General features: G+C 30.9%; 1 protein-coding gene across 2 annotated transcripts in view; it reads left to right on the forward strand.

The window, feature by feature from the left end:
• LOC106462425 (F-box/WD repeat-containing protein 7-like) overlaps positions 1-15,022 on the forward strand; it is a 103,846-nt gene extending 88,824 nt beyond the window's left edge. For both annotated transcript variants that reach the window (XM_022389696.1, XM_013922351.2), the window contains 4 exons: positions 5,862-6,043; positions 9,139-9,364; positions 12,626-12,836; positions 13,989-15,022. In XM_022389696.1, the coding sequence (XP_022245404.1) occupies positions 5,862-6,043; positions 9,139-9,364; positions 12,626-12,836; positions 13,989-14,257 (888 nt within the window). In that variant the 3' untranslated portion in view covers positions 14,258-15,022. The remainder of the gene's footprint in view (positions 1-5,861; positions 6,044-9,138; positions 9,365-12,625; positions 12,837-13,988) is intronic.
• The last annotated feature ends 3,606 nt before the right edge of the window (positions 15,023-18,628 follow it).

An 18,628-nucleotide genomic window follows, 5' to 3' on the forward strand; every position in this document is an offset into this window, starting at 1 on the left:
GGAGGTTTTAGGGATTACACAAAGGAAATTTGATATTTTTTAAGATGAGGAAAAGTATTTTTAATTTTAACATGAAAATTACTTTGCACACGAACCATTCAAAACAAATACTCAATATATTCGTGGACAAATCTTTATTTTATTTTGTTAAGAATACTTCACTAAAAATATGATTTTTTGTATGTAAAACACTTATAATATGAACTGAAAGACTGGCAAATTTTGTGAATATATACACACTATATTGAAAATTAGAAGTATTAAATTTATAAGGACTTTAAACGAGTACAAAGAGGTCACATGATTGGTCAAATTGACCGAGCCCATGTTGAGAGAGTTAATCCCTCTCAAAAGTTGTTTTAGTAAATTTTCAAAAGTAGAATCACAATAAGCAACAGAGGTGTGCAAACAGGCTAGTAGAAATGAGAAATTGTCCCAAACTGAAACTCTAAGGATCCAACTATATTTTTGCTATAATAACTGAATTATTATACAGTGCAATATACACATTTGTATTCATTGTAGTACTTCTTCCACAACATTACAAAAATAAAACAATCTGCCACAACACATGTGATAAAAAAAAAATCTGAGCAGGTTTTATGTTCAACATGTATGATGAAATCTAACAAATCCTATGCCATTGTGAAATGTGGAACACCTTGCTCTTTTTCACCATATCTAGTTAAAAAATCATGGAGTTATAAGTAATTTCACCCAACTACAACTGTTTTTCTCTTATCAATAAAGTTTTGCATTAAAAAATAAATATTAAAATCTAAGTAGTAAATAATCACTCATGTTATAGCATGTTATAAGTACAAAATTAAATAATTAGACATCTTAATTTACAAGTTGGTAATTAATTTGTGCCAGTTATTGATAAATGGGCTATTAATCTTACAGAAATTTCAGTGACTGTAAATGTTTAATGAGGTGAAAGAAAAAACAGTTATCATTATGTAAATTTATATAATGACTTAATACAGAGTCAGCTTTTATAAACATGCATATATTCCATGCAAGCTGAATTGCACTAAACTTGGGCTAGTATGTAGGCAATTTACCCGTTGTCCAAGCTCATAATTTGGTAGTCCCAGGTGTCAGGCTAAATTTTTACCTCTTGAAGAAACTCTTAATAGGAAATGCAAACCAGAAGTGAGAAAAATGGAAAAGAGCATTTATAGAGTTGTGCAAATAGCTTAATGGGCAATTGAATATTAGTTCCAGGCAAGTGAAATTTTACACCCCTTACTTGAATGGACAAGTGAGTTGAAAAGTTAATGTCGAGCTGTAAGTTATTAAAACCTTAAACAAATTACAAGCTGGAAAGAGATGTTATAGCTTAATGGGCAATTTTTTATAAAAGTAAATTATGAGAAAAGTTTATTTTATAATTTTTATTATATTTACTACAGTATCGTTGATATCTAAGAGAACTTCTCTTACTTGCTCAACATTAGGTTGATTGATCTGTATTTATCTGCTTCACTATATGGCAAAGGTCACATTTGAAATGTAGGATGCTTGATAACCCTGTTCATTCTTATCTTAAATACCCAAACTCGCTGTCAATACCCTTATTTCAACTCTATCTGTAGGCAAAAGATTGTGAATACTTTAATATTACAAATTCCAATCAAAAATTAAAAGATCAAATATATCATTTTACTGTAACAATTGTTATGTAAGTAGGTGTCTGATTTCCATAATGTAATGGCAGCTATCAACAATTCATTGCCCTTCAAACTGCTTAGTCCTATATCATTAGCAGGATTTCATGGATAGGACACAACTTCAATGGTACATCATTATCACTTGGACAGCTTTGAATATCAAGAAGATAGGTATTATAAGAAACTTCTGCAGGTGTTTGTAGCTCATCTGAAAATCCTGTAATTGTAGATCTATTGTCCATAAAAAATACAGATATTATACGTGTATAATCAGAAGTGTAGAATTTATTGTATCTCAGAAAATTATAATTCTTTTTGGAACTTAGTAACAAAATCTATTACAGTACTGTAGGTTTATTCTAATATTCAAGTAAGAAACCACATTATGCTAATATGATAATAAATTCAGAAACAATGACTTAAAAACATAATTAAGTGATTTTTTTTGGGGGGGTACATAATTCATGTTTCAGCAGAACATTCTGTTCTCCCCAAAATCATTCACTTTATTATGCTCATAGATCATTGTTTACCAATTTATTATTATTCCAATACTCACAAATCAAAAGAGGATTTTTCTTCTATTTTTTCTTGAAATACAATCTGAGAAGTTTTTTTTTCTTTCTTCTTGGAAAATCTTGCATCTGTTTTTGGCAATCACATAGCAACAGTGACTAGCTTCACTAATAAATACAAGGCAAGTGAAGATCATCTATACCCCACTAAGAAGGTTTGGTTGACCAAACTGTAGTTAGTTGGTGTTCATGGAACAGATTTCTCAATAGTAGAAATTTTTCTTTGCAGTTTCTTTTTCCAATGCAGGATTTGTGACAGTTTCCACATATTGAAGTGGTAGTAGTTAGGTGTCAGTTTATTGGGAATTGCACTAAAGACAAATAAAGAATGCTTTGGCAAAGTCAGGTTATTTAATTGTCATAACGTAGGAACAAAGAAGCCCAAATGTGTAATCACATTGTTGGATCATTACATGTCTACATTTATACTAGTTTTATTTTGAATTTGATTCCTAACATAAAAATATATACATGGTTGTCCCTGTGCTAAAATCAGGAGTTTGATTCCCCTTAGTGGACACAGCCGATAGATCGATAATGCTTTGCTATAAAAAAAAACACACACATTGTTCTGGTCTCGAAAGAACTTTGTAATGTTCACCAACCCACCACAATTAAATTAAAAAAGGTATATGACTACTTGTTTTGAGAGCAAAGCTATACAATATAACTATTTGCGCTCTGACCACCACAGGTATCGGGGTCCTGTTCCTAGCATTGTAAGTCCACAAGCTTTGCACTGATTCACTGAGGGATAATATATGAGTAATATCATGCTTTTGTCTTCAGTTGTATCTGTCAAAAACATATTAATGTTCCAAATTAGTTAGCATACAATTTTAACTAATGACAAAATTTATCTTTATCTTACATCTCTGAACATTTGGAAAGATGAATAACTGAAACTGGGAAGAATGATTGCTATAATTACAAACGTTTGTAGAACTCATTATTTTACTGTGTTTGAGTCACAAATTTTATTCCATGATGTGAGACAAACATGTATGTATAGAATTGTGTATGTATACATAAAATGCATAATATTGAATGAAAATAAAAGTTTTGAAAAAATTCTACTATCGAATCTGAAATAAGAAGGGCCTCTATGCAATCTGATATAATTAAGGCTTTCTTTGTATGTTAGCAAATATTGTAGGTTTGTGTTTCCCATATAGTGTTCTTCTGTGTCCTAATTAGTAAATATGGGAGGAGTTGACCTTCAAGGCAACTAACTAACAGGAGCAGTAGGGAGGCTAAAGTTATATGCCAGTGATTCCACATTATTACATATTTTCTGAAAATACTACTTAGTGGAATCCTATAAATTATTGACAGGTTTTTTACTAGCGATGTTGAATATCTGGGTGGTAATCGAAAAGATTGACTTAGACTGTAATTGCCCTGGAGTTTAGATGAAATGTATTAAGGAAATTTCTAACACAGTATCACCATACTGTAAACTACCTTAGCTTCAGGTTATGTGCGTCACATCTACAGATAGAACAATACCCATATCTTGCATTCCATTGCCAGACAACTATAAGCAATCATTAGCATAACAATCTGTGAACTTAGGAAAAACAACTTGAATATGTTAGATATTTATTCTACTAATTATCAAAAGTTATAATTATTAATTATCAATAGTTATAAATACTTCAATCTGAATATCACATCTTTACTTTACAAAAAGTAGAAGAAAATGTCATTTAAAATATCTAATAAGTAATAAGGGTAGAGTGAAAACATTCTGAACTACTTCAGATACTGTAATTACAGGTAATATTATGTAATATCTGATGACTCTACAATTTACTTGTAATTTTTGTTATTCAAACATGTGAATCTCTGTGCATTAATTTATTAACTCCTATGTTTTGAGAAAAGAAATTGGGGAAAATAATAACACAGTATTAAAATAGGTACACAATTAAAAACATTTTCATTAAGGGCAGTCTATGACCACTTAAAAGTTGACTACATTTTTCGATGTTGCAATGTCAAAACGTGTAGTCAACTTTTTAGTGATCATAGATTGGCATTTATTAAGATATTTTTAATTTTATACCTATTTTAACGTTGTGTGTTATTTATTATTTTAACATTATACACAGGTGCCAAGATGTAATACTCAGAAATTTGGAAATAAATGTATTCACATAAGATCTTCTAAAATATATTTTACTTTTTACATACACAAGATCAAGTTATGAAAATTCTTGGAGCTGGTAATGGTTCTAAAATGTTTGGTTTATAAAAAAGTGAAACATTCTGCTATTATTGACATTTTGTATTAACAGATATTATCAGCAAATAACTTCAATAGTAATGAAGCTGCTAATAAATAAAACACAATTATGATTGGATAATATCAACCACTATTGTTCTGAAGAAGAGTTACAGCCTTTGACTTTTCTTGGTTGTAAGCATAGTTACTAAACTTAATATACCTTCTTTAATTGGCAGAAAATTAATCTGACTACCTGATTAACACCTTCTTTGAACATTTTGAACTATGGCCACTAAGCCAATCCCATTTGGCTTCTTAACAGGCAATAAAAGTATTCAAATCCTTTCATGCAACTGATACAAGAAAGTCATTGATGTGCTAGCCCCACCTGGTGATCTTAATCATTAATTAAGTGCCTCAGGTCCTAATCTTGAAAATATGAATGTGGTAAATCAAACCATTATTCATTTTTCTCATTATATGTTTTTTACTAGCTATTGAAAAACCAAATAGAGCATGGCAAATGCTTTCGTTTTATTAATCATGTTTATATGCTGTTTCATAATTTTGGTATCTTAAAAAAGTATTTTTCTGTTCAATACAAATGAATACAAATATATGTTGAACTGCTTGGGTTAAAACAGTGTGAAAGAAGTTTTTTTAGTTTTTCTAAATCATAAGCAGGAGAAATACCTTTTATCTACTCAAGCAAAACAAACATACGAGACATGGCATATTGTTGTGTGCTTAATATATTTAAGAAATGGCTTTGTGTATGTGGGTTTATTAGGTTTTACACAAGTTGTGAAAATGCCACAAAAACATTAAATAACATAGAATTGTTGATCACATATATATTATAATTTTCAAAATAGTTTTGCAATGGCTAATTTTATGGTTTGGTTCTCTAAAATTTATGAAGTACATTATTGGTGAACTTGGCTTTACTTAACTGTTTTGTTGAAACGTTAATTTTTTGGACTATATATCATCACTTGAAATATTTGTATGTCTGTCAAGAAAATAATTTGAGGCTACATTTTAGTGCAGTTCATGTTTTGTTTGTTAAAAGTGTGATGAGTCTTCCTTTGAATATTATTTTAATACTTCATTGTGTATTGTACACATATACAGAATAAAATGGATCCATTGATTAGTAAATTTTTCAGTGACTAACCTGATAAATGTTTAGTTATATTTCACCCGTGAAATTTTAAGTTTGTAATATGATTGAATACAAGCAAATAATTGGTAATCTTTTTTTTTTCTTCTGATGCATGCAGAAGGCATAAAATTGACCACCTCTCTATAAAGAGGGTATTATAAACAACTGCTAAACCTCTGGTATTGTTTTAATTTTTCCTTGTTGTTACCCACCAGTGTATGAGGACATTAATGGGACATACTGGAGGAGTCTGGTCATCACAGATGTCGGGAAACATCATCATCAGTGGATCTACTGATCGAACATTAAAGGTCTGGAATGCAGACACCGGAACCTGCACTCATACACTGTATGGACACACGTCAACTGTACGCTGCATGCATCTTCATCAGAACAAGTATGTTTTTGTTTAAGGAATACAGGTATCAGATATACAACATTTATCCTGTTATCTAGTTAGTCCTACTGATGATTTAATACTTATAGCAAAAGATATATAAAATTTATTAAACAATGAAGCTGGCCTTTGAGAATAATGCATGTTAGTTGGAATTATTTTAATACTGTCATGTTTTCAATTATTTCACTGAAAAGAATGAAGGTAACTCAAGAAGCTTTGTGAAAATTCAATAAAACAAAGTCACAGTATATATAATTAAAACACTTGTTTGTTGTCTTTATTCATGTTATCAAGCCTGAGCCAAACCCATCGTGTAGCAGGAGTAATAACAATGTGGCATCTCCTATTCGCACGTTATGTTGAAAACACTAGAAAAGGGTATTGTGTAAATAACAATAGAAATTTAACTATTAGAAATCTTTAAACAAAAGATGACTGTGGAACCAATTTCTAATAACCTATTCTTGACTGTGAATAGAGTTTAAGGTCTTTTAGATGTAATTATAAAAATGAAATTTTAAGATGATAACTCACTCTTAACACAGAAATGATATTTCCTTTGCATGTATGTCTATGAGACTTGCATGCCATTAGCCTTGAGATAATTCCCACCTAAATTCATACGTTTAACGTGAACTGCACTGGTGCATGATGACATCATCATGCGACAATAGCCCTCTACCAGTAGAAAGATGACACAATCTTCATGTGCAGTAACACCCTCTATCACTTGCTCTTGTGATAACTTCATTCTTTTTCATCTGCATTACATTGAACAGACTTGTTCAAATTTCTCATCTATGCTCAATTTGATTAGATTTGTGTTCATTAACAAAACACTGTGGTTTTTGTTTTACATTGGCATTTGTTTCAAAAGCATTGAATATTTTCTTAAATTCTCAAATTATGGTAACTTGAGGACGTTGCAGTCTTTATTCAACTTGTGGTTTACCACATGCTTACTAAGCTGTAGCGAACTTTCTTTTCACTTGTGAATGACCTATTGAACTACGAATTTCACCTGATCCGTTTTCTTTTGTCTCCCTCTTTTAGTTATCTGAGTTAATGCAGCTGCTTTTGAACCCTTTAGGGGATGGTCGTAGGTCACAGGTACATATGTAAGAGTTAAGGCCCCACAAAGCTCCACCTTGTCGAAACGTTGTACATTTGCTGTTATGTTAAACTTATATTAAAGTTTTTCTTCATTACCCATTAAAGCCGTCTCCAGCCATTATTAGTCTCAAAGTGGGTTCCTCGTCATCGAATTCGAAAGCTCCAGTTAGATCAGAGCTTACCATTACTAAAGGACCAAATCTGTTTATTGCCTTCTCTATTGACAAACATGATTAGGTTATAGACTTTGTTTTCTAGCCTTGTATATTGTGTTATCTTCTGACAAATTGTTACTTAATTTACATAAGTTATAAGCTGATGTATGTGGTTGTGCATGAGGGGTCAAGATATGACAAAAGTCAATGATAGGAAATACAAGGCTCAGACTCTTCTTTTTTTTCTTTTAATTACTATTAATGGTAGTATCTAAAATTCAAGATGGCTACCTCAGGTAAAAAGTTAGTTCTGTGGTGGTCATATAATTATTTCTTTTTAAATAATAAATCTTGGTTTCTAGACTTTTTTTCAGTTCATTCAACTCAGCTCAAGAACACTTATATAAGGGTTAAAATTGTTTTTTACTAAATTTGTTCAAATTACATTCACACTTTTTGTAATGAAGGTTGTGTATTTTTAAAATTAACTTAAATGTTAACCAAAATAGTTTCCATTAAAACAGGTAATATTTAAGATACTTGTTGTAAAGTAGATGCAAATCATTTACATACTCTTTTATATGAGGACAAAAAAATACACAATAAATTAAAACCTAGAAAATTTCTGCAATGCTAAGTCATTCATTTTTTTATCCCTCCCCAACCAAAGAGGTTCAAAAGAGATATAGCAATAAATATCTTGTAAGTTTGTAGACATTTACTTTCCATGCAATAACTAGAATTCTAATAATTAACTCTCAACATGGGCTCAGTCGATTTGACCAACTATGTGACCTCTCTGTACTCGTTTGATACTACTAACTTTTAATATAGTAGGTATATCTTCACAAAATTTGGCAAATGTTCAATAAATATTATAAGTCTTTCACATACAAAAATCATATTTTTTAGTGAAGTATTTTTGATAAACTAAAAAAAAAGATATTTCCATGAATATATTGAGTACTTGTATTGACTAGTCCATGTGCAAAGTGATTTTCATGTTAAGATTGAATATACTTTTCTTCAAAAGTTTGATATTTATTTAAGAGGTTTTTAGAGATATATCAAATAAAATTTGACAGTTTTGAGGTGAAGAAAAGTATTTTGAATCTTAACATGAAAATCACTTTGTACTTGGAGCAGTCAACACTCTGACTTAATATATTCAGGACGAAGTTTTATTAAAAATACATAATTAAAAATATAATTTTTTGTATACAAAATACTTGTAATCTTAACTGAAAGCTTGCCAGATTTGGTGATGATACATAAAACATATTGAAAGTTATAGTAATGGAAATTTATGGTTACTTTTGGGTTACGAACTCAGTCATATTGGCCAAGCTCGATGGAAGACGGTTAGATGTATGATAAAGTTTTCTTCATTACTCATTCAAGCCATTTTCTGACTCTATTATAATCCACAAAATAAACTTGTGGTTACTTTTGGGTTACGAACTCAGTCATATTGGCCAAGCTCGATGGAAGACGGTTAGATGTGTTTTCTTCATTACTCATTCAAGCCATTTTCTGACTTTATTATAATACACAAAATAAACTTGTGCAAAACAAACAACTAATGGTCAAGGGATTATGCAATCTCTTTATGGCTATGTTTCAATTAAGATGTACTTAATTTTTCAAAAAGCAGTTGACAATTGAAGAAAAATATGAATTTTTTTATTGTTATTGTTTTTGAAGAAATTGCAACTCATTGATAGTCAGTGGAGAACAACTAATTAATAAGTTAGTAAGTTATAAAACTCTTTGGTGTTTAAAACTGTCACTATAAAAAAAAACATCTCTTCTTTGTCAATGAAGGGTTGTAAGTGGTTCACGAGATGCAACCTTGCGAGTTTGGGACATTGATTCCGGGGAATGTCTCCATGTGCTAGTGGGCCATTGTGCTGCCGTCCGTTGTGTACAATATAACGGGAAGCTTGTAGTTAGTGGAGCATACGACTATCTAGTGAAGGTGTGGAATCCTGAACGTGAAGAATGTCTCCACACTCTGCAAGGACACTCAAACAGAGTTTACTCCTTACAGGTAGTATGAATTTGAAAGTATTGAGTAGATAAGATTGTATCAAAATTAATTTCAAGATGGATACTTGACCTAATAGATTTTAAAATGTTGTAAAATTAATGTTTGTGTATGCAGCTGTAAATATGCAAGTAAACTCTATGTAATTTTGTAGTGAAATTTCATTCATAATTATTTTACATATTAATGTTCACTTGTTTTTGTCGGTTGTAAAAATACTATTATGAAATTGAGTAAAATAGACTATATTATTAATACACAGTACTTGATCCTGCAAAACTCATAATGTCTTATATTATTGAAGTTGGAAAACGTTTTATTAATTTACAATAATAACCTTTTTTTTTAACTTAATTCACTGAAATATACTTTGATCATTTACTGAATATGTTCATAATATCAAAGTTTGATCAAAAATAGGCTTAATAAATAGATTGGAACCATAAAATGTAAGTTACAAACTAAAAAGCCATTCATGTACAGTGAACAAATTTAAGACATTTTAAATAGTTGCCCAAAGGATAACCATTAACCAGACTTTAGTTGCCCTGTATAAAAATAAAGATTGTCCTTTCTTAAGTAAAAGCTTTTCTTCCTAAACTTATTCCAAAGTTTGACAGGGTTTGCTGAGACAGTCACCTAGTGACAATATCAGATAAGAACAAAAACAGAGAAACTCAAGTTTATATTGCAGTGCCTTCTAGCAATTTCACTGTGACATCCTTGACACAACATTGTGTATTCACTAGTGCCTCATCAAACAACTTGGGCCTACACTTTGGAAATACCATAAAATGCTCATCAACATACTATGAAAAACATTGATACAAATCTATTTTGTTTTTACAATTTGAAAAATTGCCATATACAAGCAAGCTCAGGTGAAATGGTAGGATGCAGTAGTGGGATCACTACCTGAATCCCTCAGAAATACAAAATAGTGAAAATAATGCAATAACTTGCTGAATGTTGTGTACAGAACCTAGTCTTCAGAGAACTTATTTCTGTACTATGGTAAGCAATACAATAATATGGGTACATTATGATTACTGTACATAGTGAACAAGTCTTTGTTTACATCTTAAAAAGCCTGCAAAAAACAATTGTGTTTGTGTACATTTTCATCCATGTTGCACCCATTCCCACTATACAATTCTCACAGGATAAGAGATTAGCTCTAAGCTTTCATTAGTCGCTACCATAACATGAAGAGATTTGCCACTGTAACAGTTATTTTGTGCCAAAACAAGCTCAACTTTATGTGCACCAAAAAAAGTCCATGTATTTCTTTTATCTCAATACTGAAAACACCTCTTCTGAGCAGAAAGACATTGATAATATTTTAACCTCTCCAATGGAATTGTCAACTTCTAACAACCATTAAATTTGATCTCTGATATGTAACCAACTGACTAGAAACTTTTAATGATTAAGATGTGTTAATAATATCTCGCAAAGTTCAACCATCTTAGGAGGTTTAGGTTAGTTCTGAATCCATTACTCAGTAACCAGTGCAAAATAGGCTTCATAGGTATAACAATTAATTGACAAAATTATTATAACCAATAAGATTTAATGTTACTAAGTATAAAAAATAAGTCATTATTTACAAAACTCACAAAAACATATACTGATAAAAAGAATAAGAACAAGTATACCCAATAGATGAATCAGTGCATTCTAATCATTACAGGTGTTTGTTATATGGTTAGGCTTACTTGTAATTAGACTAGCATATAAAATTAGTTATTATTTGTTAGGTTAATTGTTTGTACCTTGCTCTGACCAGAAGCTATTAATAAATATAGAATAGTCTTAATGAATCTAAAAATTATTCCAAACATTGTAATCAGTATAAAGTTAATGAAACTAGTGCAAAGAAACTTGAAGTGGATCAGTACATTCCAAGTGCCAGTTGTTTGCTCCCAAGATCCACGCAGTTAAGACAGGATATTACTTTTTTATTTTTAATTACTAATCATAGAAACTTATTCTATTAACTAGCATAAGTACCCAGCTTTGCTTGGGTTATTAGGTTGATATATTGTAGATGACTATGTCAGTGTGTGTATTGTGAACCCGTTTTAGCTTAAAAGTATAACCTATATATTTTTTTTGCTAAGCAACATGAAATGAAGCCATTGTTAGAATGCATTGTTACCAAAATGCTCTGGCTTTACTATATATTAGAAGTTGTTATATAAAGAACCACTTCTTTTCTTTATGGCTTTTTGCTAGCTAGCCTCATTCGTAAGATACGCATGCATGCACACATGCACATGAGTGTCTGTGATTTCTATTTGCAATATAAAGGACCATTTATTTTCTATGTGGTTTTTCACTAGCTTGCCTCATAAAAAGATGCACGTGTGCATGGATAAGTAATAATACCCAGGTGCACACCCTCATGGTCTACTTAGTATGGGTGCAAAATTTTAGGTTTCTAGGTTCTTTCCTCTTGAAACTATAGTGGTCACACAAACACGCAAGTGCACACGTGAGTGGTTGTATGTGCTATCTATTTATAATATAAGAAACTACTTCTTATATGTGTGGTTTTTTGTTAGCTTGCTTCATTATAAGGATGTGCATGCATGTGAATAAGATAAGTAATACCCATGTGCACACCCTCGGTATGGGTCCATAATTTCAGGTGTCTAGGTTCTTTCCCCTTGGAGTTAGGTAGTCACACCTTTTTCCTCTGTGGTTTTTTGCTAGTTTACCTCATTAAAAAGATGCGCATGTGTGTGCACACGTGGATAAATAATACCCATTTTCTATTTTTACATTACAAGGTTTTAACTACATTCTGAAAACTTCAGCTTACCTTTACTGGGAAATCCTCTTGGATGAATGAAAAAAATTGTTGCAAGCTACTTGTGATCAGTTTCAATGCTATTGACACAATATAACTTTTTGTAATTTTTATTAACAGCTTTGGATGTATAAAAATACTTAACAATTTCTGTTTATTTTGCATTAAACATTATATTGCATTATGAATATACACTACAACATCTGTGTAATCTTTGCAGACAGCTGAAATTAATAGTGATTTGGCAATATATATAGATGTAAGGATAGATTATCAGATGAAAATATCTCACTTTGATATGTTCCCATTTGTACATATAAAAGCTCAATGATATCAGTATTAAATGATACATGACTCAAAATTAAATTTCTACAACTGAACAGCCATTACAAGTGTGTGTATGTGTGAGAGTTTATATATGTACATACACATATTTTTTTTTTTTCCAGTTTGATGGCCTTCATGTTGTCAGTGGTTCCTTGGACACCCACATTCGGGTGTGGGATGTAGAAACGGGTGCCTGTAAACATCTTCTGAAAGGGCATCAGTCACTTACATCTGGCATGGAGCTCAGAAACAACATCCTAGTCTCAGGAAATGCTGATTCTACTGTCAAGGTGTGGGACATTATTACAGGGAAATGTCTACATACATTAGCAGGTGAGCAAACATCTGTAGTATAGGAAAACAATTACTATGGTAACTCATTGGCTTTTCAAATATTTGTCAGCAAAGAAAATAAAATGTATGAAATGATGTATTTTAACATTTGAATGTTATACTGAAATATATACTGAAAATTTTATATGAACTATGTATGACAATAGAATTGAAATAACTTGTTTGTCAAGTTTTGAAAAACTGTTTTGTAGAAAAAAAATACATTCAATTTGCACAGCTAGCAAATTAAGAAATAAAAAAATAACCTCCTGTTATTTCTACTCACACCAGAAAGTGGCCTGTTTACCTTTATAGTTTAAAGTAATAACATCTTCCTGCCTTAATAGGAGCTATTAAAAGTTGTTTGGCTGGTATATTAACCATGTTTCTCTTTCCTTTTTCATATTTAAAGTTTTTATGTTGCTGATTGTTATTAATGTTGTTAGGAAGATAACCTTGCTTGACATCAGTAAAGTAACTTTTTGATGAAAACAAAATTAACAATATTATTTCACATCCAACTGATATTTGCAAATTTAAGAAATATTGAAAATGTTTGAAGTAGAAATATGTATATATTTGTTTTACATTGATTAAAGTAATTGTTGCTTTTACTGAAATTAATTACACAAAAAAGAAAGTTTGAGACACTTCTTGTTTCTATCTCTGCTGTTCAAGGAATATTGTTATTAAAGGCAAGAATTTTCTTTTGTAATAAACATTGGGTGTTAATGCAAAATATTTCATTGTATTATGATTACCTTAGAATTATGACTGTTAACACTACTAGAATGATGTCTAGTTGTCAGGATTCCAAACACTGTAGATCTAAGTATTGAAATAAGTAAAACTTTAAGTAAATTAAAGGTATTCTTTAGAACCTGGCATAACTAGTACTATTCAATATCTGCCATGACTGGTCTGTAAATAGGAATCTAATTTGTATTGAAATTTGTTATAAATATATACAATATGTTTTGTAAAACTAGGTCCACCTGACACTGCTTTATGTAAACATAATTGTTAGTTTGATGATTGCAGTTTGAAAAGTAATATGTCTTTTGTTTCTATCACCGAGCTGATGTTTTTTTTGGAAATAATACTATTTTTTCCTTAGTGACTTAACATATTTTTGATATCTTTATTAATCAGGTGACAATAAACACCAAAGTGCGGTAACATGTCTTCAGTTTAACAGCAAGTTTGTGATTACATCATCTGATGATGGAACTGTAAAATTGTGGGACCTCAAGACTGGAGATTTTATTCGTAACCTTGTGTCATTAGACAGTGGAGGCAGTGGAGGGGTGGTGTGGAGGATTAGGGCCTCCCCTACCAGACTAGTGTGTGCTGTAGGTAGTCGTAATGGCACTGAAGAAACAAAACTTTTAGTCTTAGACTTTGATGTGGAAGTCAAATAACCCTTACACCATATAGCTGTGCATGAACTTCATATCATATTAACTGAAAGGATAGCCATTGGTCTTTCAAATGCCTCATGTATATTCTTCTCTCTACCCACCATGATTCCAGAAGACTTTGTCATCATATCTGAATCTCTCCATTGTATTTTGACACTGGGGAGTTGAGGAATCAAAGGTGTTTCTTAAGGCAGCAGAATCAGCAAATTGAACTTTCTCAAGTAGTAGAAGTGTGAGAAGCAGAACATGTTACTTCAGATTTTCAGAAAGACTCCAGAGAAAGGAATGCCATTGGTCTTTCAGTCTTGTTGTGTTGTCTTTTTCCTAAAGTTTTAGTAAAATGATGTCGTAAAAACCTTAGAATCTCTTAAAATTAATGCTCATAACAATCAATAGGCATTGAGCAAGAAGGAAAATGTTCATATCCTGAGTGGTGTATTTTAGGGGCCAAATTATGCCCTTGGTTTGATTGTTTTTTGTTGTTTTTTTTAAGATTAATTTTAAAATGTTTGTGGGGTAAATTCACTTTAGCTATTTTTTTTAAAGCCAGGATATGTTCTGAAACATTGTGTACTTGCTTCATACAGATGATTTGTGTCAATTACATTGTGAATGACTCTTTTTTTTTTTTTATGTTATGTTTTGTTAAAAGTGAGGAGTCCAACTGGTCACGTTGAAATTTCAGGATAGAATCCACAAAGCTTGTGTACAATATTTCCTTATAAGCTTTCACGTTTTGTTGTAAATAAACAGTTTTGGATTTTATTTGACTTTGAATTATTTTGTTTTTAAGTTCATACAATGAACACAACAAAGATGATAAACAATTTGGGTTCAGGAAATTTTCTTACCTAGGGCCTAACACAAAACATAGGAAATGTGAAATTAAGTTATTACTAACATTAGGCTTAGTATTCAGTTGGAATTTTGAAGAAACCAAAAATTTCTATAGCTGAAACTTTGACTTTTTCGTTATTAGTGTTCACATTGGTTATTGTGTGTAGCCAATAAAGTCTAAAATCTGTATTTAAATTAAATATGACATTGTGACTGACAATTGATAAGAAAATGTATTTTAAAGTTTTAACAAAGCTTCTAATGTTGAGAAAAATGGCCTATCTTGGTCATTCCATGTACATACACAATAAGAGAGCATCTGATGCCTATGAAGGCAGATAGTACCCATTACTTTTTTTATATGAGCCACAATACACAATAACTCAAGAAAATAGCGTTATATGATTGTCAGATGGGTTAGTTTAAAGACATATCAAAACATCATTCTTTGGCATAGGCATTATGTTTTAATTTCATGTCATATAAAAAACAAAAGTCCTTTGAGTAGAAAGAGTACACCAAAGTTTTGAGCAACATAATGGGATTTACTAGGCTCTCACCAGCCTGAAGTTATAAAGGGACTCTTGTACCACACATATTTAATCTGTTTTTTTTTAATTATTTTGTTTTAATATGTTAATAGTAATATACGCATACTTAATCTAGTATTTTTAATGTGTTACTAGTAATATATGCATACTTAATCTAGTATTTTTAATGTGTTTAGTAATATATGCATACTTAATCTAGTATTTTTGTGTTAATAGTAATATATGCATACTTAGTCTAGTATTTTTTATGTGTTAATAGTAATATATGCATACTTAATCTAGTATTTTTTGTGTGTTAATAGTAATATATGCATATTTAATTAGTATTTTTAATGTGTTTAGTAATATATGCATATTTAATCTAGTATTTTTTGTGTTAATAGTAATATATGCATACTTAGTCTAGTATTTTTTGTGTGTTAATAGTAATATATGCATATTTAATCTAGTATTTTTAATGTGTTTAGTAATATATGCATACTTAATCTAGTATTTTTGTGGTAATAGTAATATATGCATACTTAATCTAGTATTTTTATGTGTTGATAGTAATATATGCATACTTAATCTAGTATTTTTTGTGTTAATATTAATATATGTATACTTAATGTAGTATTTTTGTGTTAATAGTAATATATGCATACTTACTCTAGTATTATTTATGTGTTAATAGTAATATGTGCATACTTAATCTAGTATTTTTAATGTGTTTAGTAACATGCATACTTAATCTAGTATTTTTTGTGTTAATAGTAATATATGCATACTTAATCTAGTATTTTTAATGTGTTTAGTAACATATGTATACTTAATCTAGTATTATTTATGTGTTATTAGTAATATATGCATACTTAATCTTGTATTTTTATTGTGTTTAGTAACATATGCATACTTAATCTAGTATTTTTTGTGTTAATAGTAATATATGCATACTTAATCTAGTATTTTATGAGTCACTGATGAATATTTGCATTATTTTATTTATTACTTGGTGAATACACTAATTTGTATGACAAATTTAGTAAAGTAGCTATGTCTGAGTTGCCCACAGAACGTCGATCTTTTCTCTCTATATTTTTGCCTTTTTTTTTCTGATATTTCACAAAAAATTCTCCATTTATACCAACTGTGTAGCTGTTTGGAGGTGGTAATTTTGAACTACATTTTTTGGTCTTTGAGCAAAATTATTTTTTAACGGTATTGATGTACTTGGACCTATTATCACACAAGGCGTCGTTAATAGTATAGCACTATTCAGGTATACTAATATCCAACAGATAAAAGTTCTGCAAGAACAGAGGTTCCAGAAATGCAGAGAATAAATAGAACACAAACCCACAGGAGACACAAAAGAAAAATTAAATCTTTATTTACAAGTGTTATGTGTAGTGCATTTTACCTATTGGCCAGTTTACCATTTTTCATTGTAACTTCTACTGAGGCTGGAGAAGAAATTTTCCAAACACATCTGCACAGGACAAAGGAAGAATTCTACCATACCATACTTGCAATCAGTGAGTCCAAGCGTAATCTACCATAATCCCAATCTGCACATATCATTGACTATTCCACATAAAATATAAGGGAGAAAACCCTTTACTTGTACCAGTTTGTACAAATATTTGTTCTGCTATTAATGTATATAATTTTTATGTAAATATAAACTTTAAACATCCAGTTAATGAGAGTGTAACTACATGTGGAACACGTACAAGAAACATTTCCAGAATAATGACGTATTCTAAACTAATGGAAGGCTAAAATCGGTAGCTATTTCAGCTTTGACAATCCTTCCCTTCCTTATCTCGGGGTTGTTAATTATAGCTTGCAAGGTGCTGTATTTATTTCATTCAAGTGACACACAAGATTCTATGATATAACAAAGACAACAGAAGGGTAACCCATAAGCATCAGCACCCATTAAAAGTAAGTCAAAAATAAAATTAAATCAAAACGAATAGTTACCGATATTCATACAACACCAAATAAAATAAAGTAAAATTATAACATAAAAATGAATATATATAAAACTGAAAGGCTGTTCAGTTACATTCTTAGAAATAAAATTTAGGATTTGTAAATTGAAATTGAAACTAGAATGTAAAATAATTACGAAGTACAGAATAATCAAGATAATTAAAATGCAACTGACATCAAATAGAAAATTGTATGCATTTAAAATGCTGCCATATGTCCTGCTACTGATGTGAGCTTTTCAGGATTCTCTCCTAGTCATTGTGATTTGCTTGCGATGTTCCATGTCTTGGAATCGAACAACATGGTCACTATGGCGGGTGTATAATTTCAAAAGTTGATTACACAGATACATCAGAAATGCAGTCATCCGTGTAGTTATTTCACGTGACAATGTACGTTTCGAACATGCTAGGCAGTTCACCATAAGCCTCTCGGAGGTGTAATACACTGTCAGGATGTTCACAAGATTCATTTATGAGTCAGAATTGAAAACTATGTTAGCTGAACCTTCGGTATGCTACAAGTTCGGCTAGAATGATCAATCAGGCCATAACCCAACTCTTTCTTAGACAAGATCATTCACAAAAAGGTGTATCACACGTGCTATGCCTAATATTATTTGTGGAAGAGGCCTTCATTATTATGACGTAAGAACACGTTTATTCCGAATGCAAGTAAAGAGGCAATACACATAGCTACGTGTCCACATATGGAACAGGGCAGATGGAGCTAAGTCAGCCTGATTCCTGACTGTGCCAGCCCTTGGCAACACTCAGTGAGTTCAGTAATCTCACATGTGCGTGAGTTCTTCCACTATTGTCTTAGTTGTCAAAGGTATAAGAGCCCAGATTCAATGGAGAAGGGGCAGGGAATAAAACTGCGAAACACAGAGGTCACTAAGAGACACTCTCCACTGGACAAAGAAAGCAAATGCAAATTCTGAATTCAAGCATACTATATATCCAGTTCTCCACTAGTCTAGCTACAGATAAGACTTATTTTTCCC

Source organism: Limulus polyphemus, unplaced genomic scaffold, assembly GCF_000517525.1.
Source record: "Limulus polyphemus unplaced genomic scaffold, Limulus_polyphemus-2.1.2 Scaffold1163, whole genome shotgun sequence".
Taxonomy (NCBI): domain Eukaryota; kingdom Metazoa; phylum Arthropoda; class Merostomata; order Xiphosura; family Limulidae; genus Limulus; species Limulus polyphemus.